The sequence below is a fragment of the Pteronotus mesoamericanus genome, unplaced genomic scaffold (genome assembly GCF_021234165.1).
Source record: "Pteronotus mesoamericanus isolate MK-2021 breed Mesoamerican mustached bat unplaced genomic scaffold, CSHL_Meso_final contig_256, whole genome shotgun sequence".
Lineage (NCBI taxonomy): Eukaryota > Metazoa > Chordata > Mammalia > Chiroptera > Mormoopidae > Pteronotus > Pteronotus mesoamericanus.
Window position 1 is genome coordinate 4612484 of NW_026555108.1, and position 22474 is coordinate 4634957.

Here is a 22474-nt window from a genome sequence, read left to right on the forward strand (position 1 = left end):
ATTGCTGGGTCATATGGTTAGTGTATGTTTCACTGTATAAGAAACTGCCGAATTGTTTTTTATCTAGCTGTTCTTTGCTAGTATGTAGAAATACAATTGATTTTTAATATTAACTTTTATCTTCTGACTTTACTAGTCTAGTAGCTATTTTGTAGGTTCTTTGTAATTTTCTACATAGACAATCATACCATTTGTAAATACGGTTTTATTTCTTCCTTTCCAATGTGCATGTCTTTTATTTATTTTTCTTGCCCTACCGCATTGGCTAGGACTGTCAGGATGATGTTGAATAGGAGTGGTGACAGTAGAAACCTGTTCAGTCTGTCCTCATTAAGTGTAATGTTAGCTGTAGGTCTTTCACAGATGCCCATTATTAGATTGAGAAAGTTCTTATCTAATCTTAGTTTGCTGTAAGCTTTTTGTTGAGTGGATATAAATTTTATCAAATGCTTTTTGTCTCTAGTTTGTTGACTTGGTAAATTACTTAGACGTTCAAATGTGGAACCAGCCTTGCGTTCTTTGAATAAACTCCATTTGGTTATGATATATCATCCTTTTCGTGTATTGCAATGTGTAAAATTTTTACATCTGTGCTCACGAGGGATATTGATCTGTTTTCTTTTAATGTATTCATCTGGTTTGCGTATCAAGGTAATGCTGGCCTCAGAATGAGTTGGGAAATATTTCTTCCTCAGTTGTCTAGAAGAGTTTGTATAGAATTAATTGTGTTTCTTCCTTAAAAATTTGGTACATTTCACAAATTAAACCATCCGGGCCTGAAGGATTTTTTGTTATTTTTGGCTTTTTGTGGGGAGGGGCTTTAATTAAAGTTCAATTTTTTAAATAGGTATAAGGTTTTTTAGGTCATATATATTTCTTCTTGAGTGAACTTTGGTAGTTTGTGTGTTTCAGGGAATTTGTTCTATCTAAGTTATCATGAAGTTATTGGCATGAAGTTATTCATAATATTCCCTTTTTATCCTTCTAATGTCTGTAAAAGCTATATTAATGTCATCTATCTCATTCGTGTTATTGATATTTTGTGTCTTTTTTTTCCTGATCAGTTTGGCTAGAGGTTTGTCGGAGAACCAGTGCATTCTTACAAATCATTAAGATACTAAATTTTATGTTATGTATATTTTACCACAATAAAAGAAGACCCCGCAAAACTTCAGCTCATTAATTTCCTATCTGATCTTTATTATTTCCTTACTTCTGCTTTGGATTTCATTGGCTCTTTTTTGTTTGTTTGTTTCTTTTTTCAATTTTAATTTTAATTTTTTTCAATTACACTTGACATTCAATATTATATTAGCTTCAGGTGTATGCATAGTGGTTAGACACTTATATAACTCTCAAAATGATCCCCCGATAAGTCTAGTACCTCCCTTGGCCCCATACGTAGTTGTTGCAGTATTGACTATATTCCCTATGCTGTACTTCACATCCCTGTGACTATTCTGTAACTACCAATTTGTACGATACTTCTTAGTCCCTTCACCGTTTTCACCCAGCCCCCCAAACCCTCTGCCATCTGGCAACATGAGGTCATTGACTTGAGTCCTTTCTTCATTTCTAATATAGGCATTTAGCGCTATAAATTTCCCCTTAAGTACTCTTTTAATGACCTCCCACAATTTTTGATAGTTAATGCTTTCCTGTTCATTCAATTTAAATTACATTCTACCCCGGATGGTGTGGCTCAGTGGATTGGGCGCCAGCTTGCAAACCAAAGGGTCACTGGTTCAGTTCCCAGTCAGGGCACAGGCCTGGGTTGCGGGCCAGGTCCCCAGTGGGAGGGTGCACGTGAGGCAACTGCACATGGATACTTCTGTCCCTCTCTTTCTCTTTCCCTTCCCCTCTGCCTAAAAAACAAAATAAATAAAATTTTTAAAACATAAAGTACATTCCAATTGCCCTGTTGATTTCTTCTTTGTCACATGGGTTATTTAAAACTATGTTATTTAGTTTCCAAATATTAGGGGATTTTTCCAAATATCTTCCTGTTATGCTTTTTAATTTAATTCCATTATGGTTAGAGGACATACTTTGTATGGCTTGAATCCTTTTGAATTTATTGAGACTTATAATGGCCTAAAATATGGTCAATCTTGGCAAATGTTTTGTGTATACTTGAGAGAACTGTGTATTGTGCTGTTGTTGGATAGTATTCTATAAATGTCAGTCATGTTTATGTGATTGACTGTGCTATTCATTTCTTTTGTATCCTTGCTGATTTTTGGCCTACTCATTCTGTCAGTTATTGGGAGATGGGTATTGAAATCTCCATCTAGAATTATGAATTTGTCTTTTTCTCCTTGTAGTTCTATCTGGTTTGCTTCATGTATTTTGAAGCTCTGTTATTAGAGGCACAAACACTTAAGGTTAATTGATCCCTTCATTATTATGAAATAATCTTTCCTATCCCTGATGATAATTGTTCTGCAGTCTACTTTTTCTGCTAATACCGTGGCCCCTCCAGCTTTCTTTCAACTACTGTTAGCATGGTGTAATTTTGAGTCCTTTTAGTTTTAACCTATTTGTGCCTTCGTTTTAAAAGTGTGTTTTGTGTAGGCAGCATGTAGTTGGGTCCAGCTTTGTTAATCCAGTGTTACAATTGGTAGGTTTGGATCTATCATCTTGCCATTTGTTTTTTATTTTTCCCATCTGTTCTGCGTTCCATTTTTCCTTGTTTTCTGGATTCTTTTGGATCAATTGAGTATTTTTATGATTCCCTATTATCTCCTCTGTTGGCATATATATATATATGATTTTGTTTCATGTATTTTAGTGCTTCATTAGGGACATAAACAAGGATTAAATTCTCTTGAATAATTGACTTCTTTGCCATTATGAAATGACCTTTTTTTAATCCTTGGTAATATTGTTCGATGTGAATTCTACATTACTTGATATTATCATATTCACTCCAGCATTCTTTTGATTATTCTTATTATATTATATCTTCTGATGTGAAAGTGTTTTCATGGATGATTACTTTTTTGAAAGCTGAATTTAGTTAATTTTGTTTGCTTAAAAATATTTCATTCATCATCTTTAAAGATTAAGAATGGATATTGCCCTGACTGGTGTGGCTCAGTTGTTTGGAGCCTCATTCCATAACTGAAAGGTTCAATTATGAACCTTTCAGTTATGGAAATAAACCTTTCAGTTATGGAATGAGGTTCAATTACCAATCAGGGCACATACCTAGATTGCAGGTCTGATCCCCAGTCCGGGCACACATGGGAGGCAATCAGTTGATGTTTTTCTCTCACATCAATGTTTCTCTCTCTCTCTCTCTCTCTCTCTCTCTCTCTCTCTCTCTCTCTCTCTCTCTCTCTCTCTCATATCCTTTCTCTTCCGCCTTCCTCCCCCTCTAAAAGCAATGGGAAAAAAGGTCCTTGGGTGAGGATTGGGGAAAAAAAGAATGGATATCTATTTATTAAGTAGACAATCAAATATACTTTAATTCTATATCATGACTAGATAAGGACAAACCTTGAGGAGAAAATGGAGGTGATAAAGACAGTTTACAGAGAAATATAGGATTCTGAAGAAAGATTTTTCTGCAGAAAGCCTCTTTCTTGTGACTTTCTGGGATCTTGCTGTTAAAGGCTCTCTGAGAGCTATTAGGATTTTTGATGAGTGTGGGCACAAATGGAAATCTCACTTCTAGTTAATGTGGTCTCTGGTCTGAGGGAAATTAAGTCTAGAACTGAATGTAGCCCATGGGCCAGAGATTCCTCATCCCTACCCCAACATCACTGATTTCTCTTCTAGAGTTGGCTTGGAAATGAAATCGAGGTTATGGTCAGTACTGAAGAAGCCAAACGCCATCTGAATGACCTTCTTGAAGACAGAAAGATCCTGGCTCAGGATCTGGCTGAACTCAAAGAAAAAAAGGAATCTGGGGAGAATCTACCTCCTAAGCTCCGGGTAAGTGCCCTTATGGAAATATTGGACCCATAATCAGACCCAATAAGCACCCCCCAGAAACCCTGACTGCTTTGAAGGGTTACTTTCCTTTTAGTACTTCAGCCCCATTCCCACTATTCTTCTTTATAGAGGCGCACATTCTCACTTGCTCAACTGCCTGGTCAAGCTTCTGACTCAGAGGATTCCATTACAAAGCAGATTGAAAGCCTAGAGACTGAAATGGAACTCAGGTAATGGGATTGCCTCTAAGGCATTATAAAAAGGTATGCCTGGCCCTGGCCGGGTGGCACAGCTGGTTGGAATGTCATCCTGTACACCAAATAGTTGCAGGTTTGATTCCCAATCAGGGCACATACCTCATTATGACCTAGGTATGGTCCCTGGTTAGAATACATAGGGGAGGCAACCGATCGATGTTTCTAACAGTGATGTTTCTCTCTCTCACTCTTTCTTTCTCTTTCTCTCTCTCTCTCTCCCCCGCCTCTCTCTCCCCCTGCCCTCTCTCCCTGCCCTCTCTAAAATCAATAAATATATCTTTGGGTGAGGATTTTCTGAAAAAAAATTACACCTGGAATCAAAATAGAACCTATCAGCCTAGTGATTCAGAAGCTTTGTGATGGTAGAGAAATGAAAGAAGGTAGCAAATTTGTTTTTCAAATATACACACCACTAAACATGTTAGACACATTTTCTCATTCAGTCCCTCCTTATGAAGTATACTTTATGAGGTATGTATTATTTTCTCACTTTAGAGATCTGAACTGAAGTTGACAGATCTTAAGATATTTGCTGAAGGTGATATAGTGCTGGGATTCAGAACCCCAGTCTAACTCCAAAGCCCATGCATGCTCTTTGTGCTGCACCGCAGTCTTTTTCTCTTTAAAGATTTTATTTATTTATTTTTAGACAGAGAAGAAGGGAGGGAGAAAGAGCGGGAGAGAAACATCAGTGTATGGCTGCCTCCCGCACACCCCCCACTGGGGACCCGGCCCGCAACACAGACATGTGCCCTGACTGGGAATCAAACTGGCGACCCTCCATTTTGCAGGCCAGTGCTCAATCCACTGAGCCACACCAGCCAGGGCCGCGCCACAGTTTTTGATGCAGTAGAACTGACTAAACACAAAACTTTAGGAGAACCCAACAAATGATACCAGAAAAGCAACAACATAGAAGCAGGAGACCTTTAGAGATCAACAGCAAAGTCGATAGAATAGAATATATAGGTAAACTGATGATGAGCATTAAATGAAATTAGTAATTACATAACACAGTACTTGGCATATTAGAAGTGCTCGATGAAGATTCTTCTCTTTCTCCCTGCCTGGCTGTAAGACCAGAAATTACGCTACACAACCTCTTTAATCACTGCTGTCTTTTAAGTATCTACAAACACTAGAAGAATCAGAACTTAGAGATTGTATAGTTTCTTAGGATAATTGAATTTTATTGCCCAGGAGAGCCTGGGGATCTTTAATTTGTTTTTAGCAACATACATTAGCTGTTTTTCTTTGGATACATCTGTAAAGTCAGCATTTGAGTTTCTACTCTGTGCCGCACTGGGTGCAGTTGGGATATGTAGAAAAAATAGATGGCATCATCCTTGCTTTCAAGCGGAAATAGCATAATGTGTTGGAATCGTTTGTTAACATTTCAGGAATATTGTAAACCATTGATAGCTTACGATTAGTCTTGGTGAGAGGATGTACAGCACAAAAACCAGCAAAATCTACAAATCAAGTCTGGGTTTTGTTTTTTTTTTTTAATTGCAGGCTATTAAAGATTTACCTGCATAACACTGTGCATAAGTAAATGATTACTTAAATGTAGGACAGGTGCCAAATAGAGGGCAATCAGACAGAGGTGAGTTTAATCAAGAGGATTTTCTGAAAGTTGATGAGCCATAAACTAAATTTTGAAATCACTGAGGGACATGAATTGTCAAAAACAACAGGAAAGGGCATATTGTAGAAAACAGTTCTGAATTGTTCTGGCGCACCTCTTCCAAGAAGCCTTCCCTGAGCTTTCACCCCTCACTAATCTCCCTCTTCTCTAAACTCCTTCAGAACTTACATTATTCAATAATGTGATGCAGGCAATATATGTTATCTTGACATTTATTAACCATTTTACACTTATTAGTCTTGTCACTCTAGAAAGATTATGAGCTTGTAGAAGGATAGGACTACATATTAGCGCAGGGTTCTCAAAGTGTGGTCCCCAAGCCCTTGGGGGGGTCTCTGAGACCCTTTTGGGGAGGCTGAGTGATCAAAACTATTTTCAGTCCTGGCTGGTATGGCTCAGTGGATTGAGCACTGGTCTGCAAAATGTAAGGACAGTGGTTCAATACGCGGTCAGGGCCCACGCCTGGGTTGCAGGCCAGGTCCCTGGTTGGGGACATGTGCGAGAGGCGACTGATCGATGTTTCTCTCCCTCTCTTTCTCCTTACCTTCCCCTCTCTCTGAAAATAAATAAATAAAACCTCTTTAAAAAAAAAGACTGGAATAAATGGGAAGACACATTTTTTTAAAAAAGAAACTTGTCAGTCCTATGGCAGGCACTTCAAGATACCCTCTCGCCAACACCAGCCATAGGTATCAATTTGGTATTCAATCCCAGCAAAGAGCATCCACCTGTTTGTTATTCTGAGGTTTATTTTCCTTCCAGCCTCCAACCTGAATCTTGTCCCTCCATAGGTGAGCCACCACCATATCACTGCTTGAGCTCATGTGACCTCAAGATGAAGTCACTTTACAGTCAGCGCACCAATAAAAAGCCTTACTAAAGCAAATCTGGCCAAGTCCCACTATATGATCCATTTATTTCAACCAGTATTTAATAAAGTGAAACCACTTGGATGGTCTTTGGAGTCAACTTTGTACCGGAATTTGAGATAATGTATGTCCCAACAGCTGCTGAGCACACATCCTAACCAGATGACATTATCATTTTCTAAATGATGTTTAACTGATACCTCCTTCCATAATACTATTTGAAGTTTCTCCTCAGAGCTCTTCCCCTCTCCTTGGTGTTGAAACTACTAGCAATAAGGCTGACTGTTTCTTTCCCTGAAGGAGTGCTCAGATTGCTGACCTCCAGCAGAAGCTGCTGGATGCAGAAAGTGAAGACAGGCCAAAACACCGCTGGGAGAATATTGCTACCATTCTGGAAGCCAAGTGTGCCCTGAAATATTTAATTGGAGAGGTAAACATCACTCTTCCTACCAGGAATTAGGGGTCTGCCTTGGTAGATTGAAATACGATACTGGCCCGGGATACTGTCCCTGTGTTATTGCCACTTTTCATGGTAGAAATCACAATGACACTAACGTCAGAGAAATAATAGTTTTATGGGTAAAAGTTGGTGTGAGCAAGTGCTCAGTAATAAATGCTTGCTGTTATTTTTAGGAAAAGATCAGTATGCCATAGTTAGGCCACTATTTAAACATCAACTATTATACTGTACTACTTCCTAAGACACCTGCAAGATGTATATTCAAAAAGTTTAAGATACAGTCTAGCAAAGAGAAAATCATCTTTGACATACAATGATGCATCTTAAGGAAAACCCATCTTCACTGGCCTTCCAATAATCTATCATCTTGCATTGTCACACGAGGAATTAAAGTTGATCACCTCTGCTGATTGAGGCGTTTTTCTCTGGAGACGAGCATATGGACTGCAACTCTGCAAGTCTGAGCAATGCTATCCTTGCTACATTTTGTGTTGGGTTAGCAGATTTGTCCTACCAAAGAAATCCTGGTTAGTCTCGTGAACACCGGTGTTTGTGATGTTCACCGTCCGGGCTAGTAGAGAATATCTAAGTAGGCCAGCACAGGATATCAATCTAGCCTGAAGAGCCGGATCTGCAGTCTCAGCTAACATGTCTACGAGTTTCAACACGTGAACACAGATACTCTGAGGTGGGACATAATTGGCCATAAGGGTGTGTCTTATGAATGTCTCTTTAAAATTAAGGAAGAACTTCTTAAATGTCGGAATTGGGAGTAGTCAGGCACTGTTCACGTTGGGTTTACTCTTGCCTTGAAGCAGAGCAAGAGCTTAAATGACCTTCGTGATGACTCCTAGCTCTGAGTTACCTATCTCGGCAGAAATACCGGCTTGTGGCCTGAGTTGTGTTGTTACTGTTAAATGGTAGACGCCATATGACACGAAAGCACAAGAATGGACTTGAACATGGAGGACATTTTCTTAGTCCGTTTCAAGAAAACGGACATTTGCCTGCCTAAGGAATGGGCCAAGGTCATTCTCCAAAGAAAGTGATCTTCTTTTATCTCTTCCAGCTGGTCTCCTCCAAAATACAGGTCAGCAAGCTCGAAAGCATCCTCAAACAGAACAAGGCCAGCTGCGCTGACATGCAGAAGATGCTGTTTGAGGAACGAAACCGCTTTGCTGAAATCGAGACAGAGTTGCAGGCAGAGCTGTTCAGGGTGGAGCAACAGCACCAAGAGAAGGTGAGTTGGCGAGCCAAGAGCTCTAACACTGAGGGATAGACCATCATTACTTTCTGTTGTTAGTTTATAAAAAAAACAGTGGGCAGGATATGACATTTCTTTCCAAAGACCACGTGGTCTTTTCCAAATTTTACAAATAAGAGACCTAAAACAGAAATAAATGACTGTCTACGTGTACATGTGCCAGTGACAAGAGCTCTTAGCCACCATCTGGGTATTAAGGTTAACGTGTGTGGCGAACATTGTGGTCGCGCTTGCTCCTTTCTGCTTCAATCAAGCCATGAGAGCAAAAGAGAGCAGTTCACTGCTCAGTCGCAGAGGACGCGCTGGGCTCACTGCTTGGACTGAGCCGCACTTCCTGTTGTCTCTTATTCCTTTGGTCCCGTTGGGTTGTATCCCTCCCCAGGTGCTGTACCTTCTCAGCCAGCTGCAGCAAAGCCAGATGGCAGAGAAGCAGCTGGAGGTGTCTGTCAGTGAAAAGGAGCAACAGCTGCGGAGCACGCTCAAGTGTCAGGTATAGTGAGGCCAAGGCCACCACAGCTGGGTTCCATGGGCCTGGCTGAGAATTGTCTGAGTTAGACCATTGTACGTACAGCAGAGAGTAACTAGGTACCAAAAAGCGTTGATACTGGCAGCCCCTACTGCTTTTTTGGCCCTAGTTGATCAATTGAAGGGTATTTAGGACATAATCACACATAGAAGGACCTCCTCTTTGGTACAGAAATGACAGTACATACTGCATCCCAGACTCTGGGGCCCCCTAGTTTTTTGCCTCAGCTCTGAGCTCTATGTTCTAAGCAGTCAATAAAGTTAAATTATCCAGTAGAATCCCAAGGGCGTTCAGCTGTGTTCCTGAGCCTGTTCTGAGCTGAGACCTGACATGTTGATAAAATGCTCGGAGTCCTAATTTCTACGTGAGGCTGGGAGCACCCCACCCTTTAGCAGCATGCCAGAGCGCTGTTTTATCCCGCCTCGAATCTTTTTCCTGCACCATCTGTCTCCAGGGTTTCCTTGGTACCTCCTATCAAAGACATAACCAAACTAGTTAAGGTCGTACACATGAATCTGGTTGTCTGAAATGCCAGGAACTTGAATCAGGCTTATTATTAGAGTAGCAAATAAACCACCCAGCCTGTGTTGAGGATAGTGAACAAAGACATCTGGAACTTCAGAGAAACAGAGCTGTCCGTGTGGGTTTCTTAATCAGATCCTGGTGGGAAAGAGGGAGGCGAGGCTGGAGAATGGAAAAGACGAGGGAAGCGTGTAGGGCAGAGCCCGTGGTTTCCGCAATGGCCATCAGGGCTGCTTGGGAGGGTTGGAATAGAAGTGGTGTTCAGGACACCTAGGGACGGGTAGGGATCGGGCATTTTTCTGGGTGCCAAGGCCTGCTGTGCAAAACCATCTGCTGCCAGCAACTTGGCAGCAGAATGTTTTCATCTCTGTGAGTTGTTTGGTAACCCACATGTAATGCCCAAAATAATCCCACCGATCTCTGCACTCCTGGAAATAGGAAGAAGAACTTGAGAAGATGCAAGAACTGTGTGCGCAAAATAAGCAGCTTCTCCGAGAGAATGAAATCATAAAGCAGGTAATACAGCCTCCCACCCACTGAACAAGCCCTGGGAGACCCTGTTGCAACTGAGGCCAACCCTTGGGAGCAGCCCTGAGTGCGATGACTTGGCTGTATTTTATGAGGTCGGCATCAAGTTTCCATGCGATATTGTCAGGTGCATTTCAAAATGGTATAAACACACATTTTTTTAAAAAATTTGCTCTTTTTGGAGTCTATTCCTGATCTTGTAAAGTGGGAGTCCTTCAGCCTACTTTACTGTTACCCTGCCTCACTTTCATGTGTTTTAAAATTAAGCTAGTTTAGGAATCTTGATGTTTGAGGCATGAACACTCTCAGAAGCTGCCCTGCAATGTATACTTTGTCTCTTCTTTTTGAATAGAAACTGACTCTCCTCCAAGTAGCCAGCAAACAGAAACCTCATCTTCCTAAGGATACTCCTCTATCTCCAGACTCTTCTTTTGAATATATCCCACCTAAGGTAAACTGCTTAGTGCCTACGCTGCCTTCGCATAGCCAAGGTTTGGAGTGAGTGTGCTAAAATTGCCTTTTAGAAGAAGTTGGCAGGTAAAATGTCCAAATTCCAGCATCTCGAGTTTCCTTGGAGCCCCAGATAAAAGTCTAGTGCAATCTGGAGGAAAATAACCCTTCTCTGTCCCTGGAGGACGGACTCTTGGCCACATGCAGATATTACGTAACACAGCTGAGGGGGAGGAGCAAAAGAAAGCAGCATTCAGCTGTCCATCCAAAGACACTTATCAGATCATTAGTCTCTCCTTCCTCCCTCAGATTGCTCAGCCTCTGTCCCTGCAGTTTCTGTCCCTTCAAAGACTCTGCAAGGCCAAAGGTGGAAGCAGTATTTTTCCTGATTGGTCAGGCCAAGTGGGCTGCATTGGAGGGAGCCTGAAATCTCTGTTCTGAGAATATAGCTGGCAACAGCAAATGGGAAGTTATGATCCACATGTTTTTGTTGTTTTTGGTTTTGGTTTTTCGGCTTTGTTTTTTTTTTTTTTTTTTTTAGTTTGGGAGGTTTTGTTTGTTTTTTTGTTGTTGTTGTTGTTGTTGTTGTTAAATGACCATCCCAAACCTTTGTTCTTAGCCGAGACCTTCCCGTTTTAAAGAAAAGTTCCCGGAGCAAAGCATGGACATCGAGGATCTACAGTATTGTTCAGAGCATTCAGTGAATGAGCCTGAGGACAGTGATATTGACGATGGGGATGATGAGGAATGGAAGCCAACAAAATTATTGAAGATGTGCAAGAAGAACATCCAAGGGGTAGGAGGCAGCTCTCATCTCCGGCAAGGGTTCTAGTCCTTGTCTTCACTGCCAGTGGCAATGTGCCCGCCCCATACCCTGCACCCAAGCCCTTCTGTCCCCTATTCAGAACACTGGCCTCACGGAGCGGCGCTCGTCAGGCCAGCTCTGTATGGAACCCAGGGCCAGTAGAAGGGGCAGCCTGAGTGCACCAGGCAGCTCTCTTCACGTCTGCAGGTTCTTACCAGTCTGAAAGGCGATACCGTCCTGTACTACGCCATTTCTTCAGGCGGCTTCCAAAGTGATCCTAATAATCCTCCTCATTTTTCTAGCACTTACCGTTTATAAACCATTCTCATATATGTTATCTCTTTTCATTGTCGCAAAAAATTCAGCAACGTATTTCTTACTTGTTGTACAGACGGCTCTGAGACCCACAGCGGGGAAATGACCTTGCCCAAGGTTGTAAAATCAGGTGATGGCCAGCCCTTGAAATCAAATATTCTGACTCCAAGTCCAGTTTGTCTCTATTACATCCTATCAGTAAAAATTACAGACCAGAAGCTGAGGGGGAAGTTCATCTTCCTTGCCTAATAAAATGATTTTGGTCATTAGGCTCAGGTGCAACAGGAGTTATAGAAAAGGCTAACAATTAAGATCAAACACATCAAGTTCAGGCTAGTGAGGAACAGTCTGACTTTGAGGCATGTTTTATTTACTTATGTAATGAGTCTTACACAATTATCCCACGTAGATGTTTTATGTTTAAACATTAACTTCCCAGGCATTGCAGTCCCCGTCCGTCGTCGTCCCCCCTCCCCGCCCCCGCTACCCGACCTGTGCCCTGTGGCTACATTCTGCCTAAAGAGAGCAGTTCCCAGATTACGCTAGCTGGCTTCCGGGAAGGTCCCTAGATTTCATTAGCTGATAGTGTACCACGCCGGGGACCTGGGCTTTATAAAGCCACATCAGAAAGAAGCAAGTCATGAGGAATGGGCAGTCTCGTGGGCATTAAGTCACTTGGAGAGAGTCATCAGGAATCAATGTATTGGGACCAAGGGCTCATCCTTAGCCTCAGAGAGCTTATACTCTAACGAGAAAACAAGGCAAAGCAATAGAAGCATACCACATAGGCATAGAACCTCAGCGTATTCGTCTCAGAAATGCACTGAGGAGTTTTGAAGAGTGACTGACTGTAAAGCCGAACCAAGTAGAGAGAATTTAGGAAGATGCCAGGAAAGAGAGGACTGTTGCTGCATTCTGATACAGGACGGGAAATGCATGTTGGGAGCAACTGGGAGACCATTTACGGCCCAATGAATAGCATATTGCTATCGGTTAGTAGAAGTAGTAGAGGGACAGGGTTGGGACACTTAGAGGACATGAGACAGAACATGTCTGACTTTCATTCACTTACTCAACGGACATTTCTGGTTGAAGTAAAGAGCGTGAGCTGAATGCAGATGAAATGGTCAGCTAGGTAACCGGAAGCAGAGTTGAAAAGTGCACCCAGAAACACGTAGAGGGCCTAAAACCCTGGGGAGGGAGTTTCCAAATGAGAAGCAAATCCAAGCACACTTGCCTCAAGGAAAGCTTATTATGTGCGTTATAGCGCTATTGCTCTAAGCCTAAAAGGGCAATCTATAACAAAAATTGCAAGTGAACAATATTTGCTGTCAATGACAAGTCCTGTGTCTAAAACAGTGAGAGGTGATTCCTTTCTAGGCTTTTCCCTGGATTTTATAACTCGAGAAGAGAATATAAGCAGGCTTTAAGAGGAGCAAGCCAGCATACAATCTAGTTTCCCGCTTCGTGCTAACCTTGAAGTACGTGGATGCTATGGCTGCGCTTTGATCCTTCTGCTCGTGGGGAGTCGCTGTAGACCTTGATGCTTTGCATGAAGGTCATCCTGACTATGACTGTTTCAACCTGGCGGAAGCGGGCTGGTATTATCACTAGGTTACCTCAGAGCAGACCGCAGCAGACACCAAAATGATGTCTTGTCCACAGCTAATGCCGAAAAGGTTGGCTTCCTCACTCAGCCATGGTTCCTGTGCTCACTAAAAACATGCTGAGGGATAGGCCGTGGACTAGAGTTTCAAGAAGTAATAGCTTAGAATCCAGGTAGACATGAGTTCTAGTCTTTAGTTTGTCTCTGGTGAGTGGGGTGATCATAAGCAAGTCACTTAATCTCCCTAGGCCTAGATTCTTCATCTGTGGAATGAAGGGATTAGACTAGAACAGATGTGTAACATCCCTTCCAGCACTAATATACTGAGTCAGAATAACAGTTAAAGTTCTATAAATGGGTTTGTTGTTGTTTTTAATAAACAGATTTTAATAAAACTACCTTTATATGGGGTTGTATGGTATCTGAGAAGTTAAAAAAAGGAATGTATGCAAAAGATAACATCATGCAGGTCCTGTTATTAAAGCACAGCCTTTTACAAATATCCTCATTTATCCCCTTTGGCAGAAAAGGGGACGCAGGTGTTGTCATCTGTACCTTAGTGATGAAAGAATGGAGGTGCAGTTGGCTGAGGTGACTTGTCCAAAGTCATGCCCAGCATTAAATCTAGGACTACAGCCCAAGTCTCCTAATTCCTAGGCAGGCATTCTTTATGTTAAAATTTTTACCAGAGCTTTTCATTCTAAGTTATACTGAAATTAGTGCTAGAAGAATTAGAGACTGTAAAGTGATAGTTCTCAAGCCTGGCTGCACATTAGAATCCCCAAGGGAGCTTTTAAACACAGGAGCTGCGGACCCCACTCCCTGATATTCTGATTTAATTGTTCTGAGGTAGGGCCTGGCCTTTCTGAAAAGCTCCCCAGAGATTTTGGATGTGCAATCAGGGCTGAAAACCACTGGCTTAAAGGAACCCCAGAGGTTCCTTTCAGCTCTACTTCCCACTGTATCTAAAGAAGCCCTCTATTAGAGTGGTTTTCGACTGTGATGTTGGGATGTGCTGGGTCGGTTGCCAACAGCTGTCACACACACACACGTGTACGCTCACGCCACATACCTGTATATCTGAGCTTCTGTCTATGGCAAGGGCATGCTCCCTGTCTTATGTTCTGATCTTGTCCTGTCAGGAGAAAGAATGAGATGAAGTTGTAGCTTGTCCATGTAGCATTCATGTACATACATGTGTCGTGTGTGTCATGACCGTGCTATAATAATATTACCAGGTATATTTCTAGCCTCTGCTTCCTTGAAAACTTCTGGCAGTGGGGAATCTCACGGCGCAGCCCATTGTGTTCCGTAACTGTTTGGAAATTGTTCCTTGCTGAGGTAAAATGGGCTGTTCTGTAAACCATCCCAGTGGCTCTTGGCTATGTAAAAGCCTAGTTGTTCTTCCTTATGACAGCCTTTCAGATACAACTGTCATATTTTCCCCTTTGCATAAAATAGAGACACACGGGCAGGGTAATAGTGTCTCTGAGGCGTACAAATGAGTTTGTAAATGGTCAGAGGACCATACCCAGCCTGTAGCAGCCCGTGGATCAGTGTCATCCTGGTGAGATGTCTCTAGGACATGTCATAGAACTCTGTTTCTTGCCCTTATTCAAAGAAGCAAAGTTGTTTGTTTTTCTTAATAATTTGAATGTCTGGTGTTGGCAGGTGTGGCTAAGATGGGCATGCCTGTCTGTTGCTATTACAGATGTAAATGCGGTATACCTTTCTGTAAGGCAACTTGAAAATATGTATGAAAAGCCCTTGAGTGTTCATATCTTTTGGCCCAGTAATTATACACATAAGAATTTATCCTAAGGAAATAGTGGTGAGTAAATAGATTTATTCACTCGACCAATCTTTTTGAGCATCTAACTATGTGTCAGGCACTGTTCCTAGGTGCCGAGGATGCGGTATATAAGACAGGGAGGATCCTGGCCTCATGATACTGAAGAAAGCCATTTTTGCGGAGAGAGACACACCGTCACCAGAAAAACCAGTAAAATCATTTTAGATGATAAAAAGAAAATAAAGCGAAGTCACAGATGGGGTAGGAAAAGAGTACTTCAGTAGAGTGCTCAGGAGAGGCCTCTCTCAGGAGGAGATATTTAAGCTGAGATCTGAACAAAGTGAAGGGGCAAGTCAGGAAGATAATCAGAGTGGGAACATTAAGAAAAGGAAACAGCAAATGCAGAGAGCCCGGGGCAGGATGAGCGTGGTTTATGAAGGAGCAGCTGAAAAGGCCAGTGTGACCGCAGCGTGTTGAAAAGTGGGAGAGAGTAGTCCGAGGTCAGATCAGAGGGGTGGCGGGGGGCCGGATTGCGGAGGGCCTTGTCAATCCTGGTGAGACCTGGGTCATATTTATGTACCAGGATGTTCACTGTAACATCATTTGTAATAGCAATTTCTTTCAAAGCAATCTTAATATCTAACTGAGGGGACTGGTTTAATACATTGAGATTTTCACATAATCAAATACTATCTACAACTTCGAAATATTAAAAATCAAAGTTTTGATTTTCAAATTTTATAAGATGATATATATATATATATATATATATATATATAATTCTCATAATCAAAACAGACGTCATTATGGTTCCTTTGACCTTCCCAACTCCAGAATAATGGCAATGGTTGTCATCTGAGAGGGATGGAAGGGCTTGAATTTAGCTGGAAGCCCAGGATGAAGCCACAAAGATTCATGGAGTGGGGAGAAGCTACTAAGACTTTAGGCCTCATTCACAAGACTATTGGATCTATAATCAGGGAAGTGGCTGTGTCAATCTACCTCACACTGGTCCCACCGTGTCTAGAAAGTTAAGCTCATTTCCGGATGTCGCAGTGAAAGATGAACTTGGACAAGTTGGTCTATCGTCAAGCTGGTGAGGATTCTTGGAAGCCGTGTCATGTGATGAACCATTGAGGGAGCTCTAGGCCTATTTAGCTTTGAGAGGATTTGGACAGGAGGGCGCTGGAGGGTGGGGGGTGAAAGCGATGCTCAGGGTGTGAACAACTGTGCTGGGAAAGTGGGACTGAACTGATCCCATGGCTTTTCCGGTAACAGAATTGTGTCCTGTGGGCAGAAGTTTTACGGGAATTATCATCTGAGGATAAATAGAGTTTGGGGTAATTAGGCCAGGGCTATTGGAGAGGTGCTTCAAACACCGCACCAGGCTTCAGTCACTTGAGGTTTCTTCTGACTCATCCATCATTCTGTGAGCTCTGCCACCTGTTCATTCCAAGCCAAACTATCCCCCTTTCTTCCACTGTTTCTCTTATAACATTGCATCCCATTATGCTGGTCACCCGTCTCTTTTTGGTTTAATGTCCTCTTTATTACGCACATATGCACAGGGGACTCCTGAATGTGTCCACAAGGAAACATGCTTATTGGTTAGATGGGTTGAATACCTGGAAAGCGCTTATAACAGTGCCTGGCGCACATGAATGTCAGCTGTTGCAGCCTTGTTGGTAAGTGTGAAACATGGCACTGTGAGCAGTAGGGATGAGGTGTGGCATGTTCATAGAGTGAAAATGAGTGCAACTGGAGGAGATACATGCACTAACATAAAATTTGAAACCATGTCAAAGAATTTCATATATTTTTTATTTTTTTAAGATTTTATTTATTTTTAAAGAGAGGGGAAGGGAGGGACAAAGAGAGGGAGAGAAACATCCATGTGTGGTTGCCTCTCACACACCCCCTGCTGGGGACCTGCCCTACAACCCAGGCATGTGCCCTGACTGGGAATCGAACCAGTCACCCTTTGGTTCGCAGGCCGGCATTAAATCCACTGAGCCACACCAGCCAGGGCGAATTCTGTATATTTCTTCATGAGAACTCAGATGTGGTAAAAAGACATGTGCAGGAATAAAAAAACAACTAATTCAAGGGACTTTGCCCTTCAGAGGGAGAGAGGGAGGTGAGTGGGATGAGGAAGGAGACCTCAGTGATATCTTACTTATTAAGGGAGGGGTGGGGCCGTGAATGCAGGGTTGTTGTTGTGTGTTTTATTTTTAACCTGTGCTTTTCTATGCCGGACAAAAATGATGCTGCCCTATAGCAGGATAGATTGCTTCCAATGGGGTCTGGCTGACCCAAGGTACAACGCAGCAGTTGCTCCCCATGATTTCTGAACCACAGATTTCTGCCCGATAGCGTTTGTTTTTGGACGGCCATTTCACACTTTGGACTCCTGCAACTTGACAATGCCTTCAATCCCTAGGCCTTTTGTGCAAAAGCTAATTTTAAGCCTTACTTCCCCCCTCCCCATGTTATATTTATGTGGTTGATTTGGGGGGGAAGCTAAATGCCAGAATTGCATTGATCCCTGTTATAATTTTTCTTTTACTTTCAGCCCATAATTTCAGCCTGTCAGAGTACTTTTGAATTTTGATCCTGTTATCTTACATATCAATCATCCTTCCAGCTATGTGTTGTTGTTACAGTCAAGTAATATCCCTACCCTGTAGACCGGTTATGAGATTCAAATGAAATTTTGTATTAGTATACTTTATGGAAGTACTCTGAAAACAGTAAATGACTATACAGATGTAAATGACATTTCATATCATCAGTGATTCATGAAAATGCTGAATGACTCAAGTGCTGAGGACAAAGTCCAGGCTGACACTGAACAAACTGCAGAAATGTGAGCTGGATGAAGCACAGTTAAGTCTATCTAAAGACACTAAGCAGCTGTGCTCAGGCCTTAAATACACCGAACTCCACTACCATCCAGCTCGTGTTTCTTCACTTTGGCCATAAGATTAGCCTGAGAGTCTCTGTCAGTTGCTCTACATTGTTATGGTATCCCTCTGATCTGTCTTTCAAGTATTTTATGCCCCCCAAAATGAATTTGGCCGGTTTGCCTTGTTCTTAGTAACCCTATGGTGGTTTGTGTTGGTCATTGTTTCACTGAAGAGAGGACTGAGGAGAGAGAAGCTTGGTAATGCTGCTGGTACTTTTTTTTTTAAAGCTTTATTTTTAAACAGAGGGGAAGGGTGGGAGAAAGGGACAGAAACATCCATGTGTGGTTGCCTCTTGCACACCCCCTACTGGGGACCTGGCCCGCAACCCAGGCGTGTGCCCTGACTGGGAATCGAACTGGTGACCCTTGGGTTTGTAGGCTGGCACTCAATCCACTGAGCCACACCATCCAGGGCTAAAGTTGCTGGTACTTTCCCTGTTTTTGAGAAACACTTGCAAATGTGTCTCTTAAGCCCTTAAACCAGTCTTCTAGCCCTTTCAGTAAGGAGTCTTTGTACAAACGTGTTTTGCAGTGTTCCTGCAAGGGCTGGTGTGGGAATAGGCAGTGCGGGTGCAGGAGACAGAAGTTGAACTGCGGCGTGGACTGCAGCTGTGACTCCACAAAGTGTAGGAACCGTCAGGAAGACAAGGTAGGACCGGTGCTGTTGCCCCTCACCTTCCCCTGTTCTTCATCCTGAAACGTGGGATCCCCCGCACAGCTCTTCCTTCCCTTCTCCTCTGCCCTGCAACCCCCCCAAAAAAAAGACACAGTTCACTTAGTCCTTCTTCCGCTCTGCTAGTCGGGGCACACATCCCCTTCAGAAACCACAGCCCTTCCCAGGAGATTCCCAGGTATGAGCGTCCCATTCCCAGCCTTGGCTACAAAGTTCCTGTACCATTTCAGAGGCAGGAACAAGAAACAAGAAAGCAAGCATTTACAGGCATAGAGACATGCAGGATCAGGCTAATCCAGAGGCTTAGCTGGAACTGTAAGGGCCACGTGCTGAGGTGGCAGCTTCCAGGAAGGAAGTTAATCCTTCTGACATCTTGCACATTAGTTACTCAGCCCCTCTCCGTGGGAACCAGCTATTCCATGGCCCTGGGAAAAGGCCCACAGGAACATGGTCTTCCTAACAGTCACCGTTGTGAGCCAAGTTAATTGTAGCTGTGCTCCCTATGTTGCTCCCACGAATAGCAAACTCAGGGCAACAAAGTGTGTGCCTAGAAGGACAGAACCAAGCAGGTCAGGTCCACATGCTTGCCTTCCGCCTACCTGTGCCCAGGGCCAGAGCTCATTCCTACAGCTCTCTGTGTGATAAACAATCATTTTAGCGCACTTAGTCTAATCATTATTCATCATGCATTTCTTGAACAGCTACATGTGAGCGGTTCTGCCCTGGGTTTTTCATTAAAAATACTTCTAAGGTAGGCAGTCATTAGAGGACTAAAACAGCAAGCTAGAGGTTAGGCTAACAATCGGAGGTGTCCCAGGGCCCTCAGCAGTCTATTGCTGTGATTGCCTTCAACTCAGGTTCGAGACTCCTACGGCGGCTCCATGGAAATGCCTCCGAGCAGATGTACGTGACCCAACTCAGTGTGACCCCTCGTCAACCAAAGCAACGTGCTCTTTACTTGTTTACATATTGGGCTTCCTCTTAGGATTTCAGGTGTCAAAACCACTGATCTAGGGCAATGCTTTTATTTTACCAAGAAGGAAACTAAGGCCCAGAGATAAGCTTAAGTGACTCACCTGATGATACACAGCTAGCATGACAGCTATAATTAGATCTCAGTGTCATACTCCCTGCCTGACAATTATACCACGAAGTGACAATAATAAAAACAGCATAGTATTGGCAGAAAAACCAACACATAGACCGATGGAACAGAACTGAGAGCCCAGGAAAAAACCCACATATATAAGGGCAAATAATTTAGAACCAAGGAGCCAAAAACATAAAATGGAGAAAAGAAAGCCTCTTCAATAAATGGTGCTGGGAATATTGGAAAGACACATGCAAAAGAATGAAACCAGACTATTTGTCACCATACACACAAGTTAACTCAAAATTGATCAAAGACCTCAATATAAGACCTGAAACAAGAAATTACATAGAAGAAAGTGGAGGTACTACACTTAACACACCTTGGTCACAGAAAGGATTTTATTAATTTGACCCCAAAGGCAAGGGAAGCAAAGGCAAAAATAAATGAATGAGACTAAGACTAAAAAGCTTCTGCACAGCTAAAGAAACTTGCCAACAAAACAAAAAGGCAGCCAACAGAATAGAATATATTTACAAACAACACCTCTGATAAGGAGTTAATATCCAAAATATATCAGGAACTCATACAACTCAGCAACAAGAACTAAAAAAAAAAAAACAAAAAAACAATTTAGGAATAGGCAGAAGGTCTGACTAAAAACTTCTCCTAGGAAGACATATGAATGGCCAACAGATCCATGAAGAGATATTCAACTTTACCAGCTGTTAGGGAAATGCAAATCAAAACCACAATGAGCTACCACCTCACACGTATTAGAATGGCTATGATCAATAAGACAAGTGATAACAAGTGTTGGACAGGTTGTGGAGAATAAGGAACCCCCATTCACTGGTAGGAAATGTAAACTGGTACAGCCACTGTGGAAAACAATATGGAGGTTCCTCAAAAAATTAAGAATAGAGTTACCATATGACCTAGCAATCCTCTTCTGGGTATCTACCCCCAAATTTTGGAAACATTTATTCGGAAAGATACATGCACCCCTTTGTTCACTGCTGCATTATCCACAGTGGCCAAGACATGGAAACAAGAAGATTGGTACATATATACAATGGAATAATACTCAGCCATAGGAAAAGATGAAATACCGCCATTTGCAACAACATGGATGGATCTTGTGTATATCACGGCTAAGTGAAATAAGTCAGAAAAACTCAAGAACTACATGATTTCACTCATGTGTGGGATATAGAACTGAATGAAAGCAAGAAATGAGCAAACCAGAAAAACAAATAAAAACTCTGATACAGACAACACTAGGGTGGTTACCAGAGGTGAAGGGGAAGGTAGGAAAGGGTAAAGGGGGTCAAATATACTGTGATGCAAGATGATTTGACTTTGAGTGGTGGGCACACAATGCAGCATACAGATCATGTATCAGAAATGTACACTTGAAACCTATATCATTATATTAACCAATGTCACACCAATACAGTTAATAAAAATTTTTTAAAGATCTTAGACTTGTAAAAAAACAAAAACAAAAAAAAACAAAAAGATTTGACTTCAGGCTTCCTGACACTTAATCCAGTTCTTTTTTTCATAACAGCAGTTTATAATTGTAATCAAAGCCCTGCCACAGAGTCACCTTGTTACCTAAGTAGCTTCTTTCTCTTGGCATCAGCTTCCTTCTTGCTAAAAAAACAACCACAGACAACTGCCTGTAGAGAGCCGAGCTAAAAAGGATGTTGCCGATTGGAGAAGGGGAAGGTTAATCAAGGAAACGGCCAAGGCTTGGTCTTGTTTAAACCTTGCCTCATTATGTGTCCTGGGCCACTATTCCACCTAGACCTTTGCCTGCAGAAGCTGCTGCCATCAAGTACTATGACGCCCCCAAGCAGGGTCTCCGTAAGACCTGCTTAGACATTGGTGAGGGCCTCCAAGCCGGTGTCTCGCCGGTGAGAGGGGAGCAGTGATTCCATAATCCTGGGAACTGAACTTCTAATAGCCTGTCCGCTTGATTTGCAGGATAGCTTGGGCACTGTTGAGCGGACCCAGGATTCTGAAGGCTCCTTCAAACTGGAGGATCCCACAGAGGTGACTCCAGGACTGAGCTTCTTCAACCCCGTCTGTGCCACTCCAAACAGCAAGGTAGACGGGCTGAAAGGCAGCTGCTTCCAGCTGTACTGTCATCCATCTCTGCCTTAGGTCTGACAGAGAGCGGTGGGGGGAGGGGACAGGTACAGTCTGCTTGTTGGGAACTGGGAATGGGGCATAGGCTGGAGTCTGGTTCCTCCCACAGACCAGTCCTAGGGGACACCACGTCCTGTCGGGAGCATGCTGAGCATTCGTGGGGGCTAAGCTGGGCTGAGCCTCTCTGCCCGCACCTCCGATCTCGTCAGACCTGTTTCTGTCCTTCCTAGATCCTGAAAGAGATGTGCGAGGTGGAGCAGGTTCTGTTAAAAACTGCTCCAAATGCCTCCTCCCTCGGCCTCCCAGAGATGAAACATGTAACCACAGAATCCCAAGAAAATAAAGCTCCAGGGAAGAAAAAGAAACGCACTCTGGCCAGCAATATGAGCTTCTTCTCGGGCTGCTCCCCTACTGAAGAAGAAGTCCACTGAGCTTGGACTTGTCGCCTCTGCCCTGGCTGGCTTGGGAGATGCCTTCCGGTTGCAGTCAGAGGGGTTTTTGTGGTGTTTTGTGTGTTTGTTTTTTTTTTAATGACTCCTCTAGATTTCAGGTTTCTTGCTGTTGTAAAAAGGGGACAGCGTGTTACTGAAAGGGAAGGAACAGTTGTT

General features: G+C 42.7%; 1 protein-coding gene across 1 annotated transcript in view; it reads left to right on the top strand.

The window, feature by feature from the left end:
- The window catches only part of KIF4A (kinesin family member 4A), a 103639-nt gene extending 81342 nt beyond the window's left edge, over positions 1 to 22297 (top strand). Inside the window, exons 20-30 of the mRNA XM_054574211.1 lie at positions 3784 to 3939; positions 4069 to 4169; positions 7014 to 7143; positions 8243 to 8413; positions 8820 to 8927; positions 9924 to 10001; positions 10366 to 10464; positions 11083 to 11259; positions 18479 to 18595; positions 21702 to 21824; positions 22097 to 22297. Coding sequence (XP_054430186.1) covers positions 3784 to 3939; positions 4069 to 4169; positions 7014 to 7143; positions 8243 to 8413; positions 8820 to 8927; positions 9924 to 10001; positions 10366 to 10464; positions 11083 to 11259; positions 18479 to 18595; positions 21702 to 21824; positions 22097 to 22297 — 1461 coding nt within the window. The remainder of the gene's footprint in view (positions 1 to 3783; positions 3940 to 4068; positions 4170 to 7013; positions 7144 to 8242; positions 8414 to 8819; positions 8928 to 9923; positions 10002 to 10365; positions 10465 to 11082; positions 11260 to 18478; positions 18596 to 21701; positions 21825 to 22096) is intronic.
- The last annotated feature ends 177 nt before the right edge of the window (positions 22298 to 22474 follow it).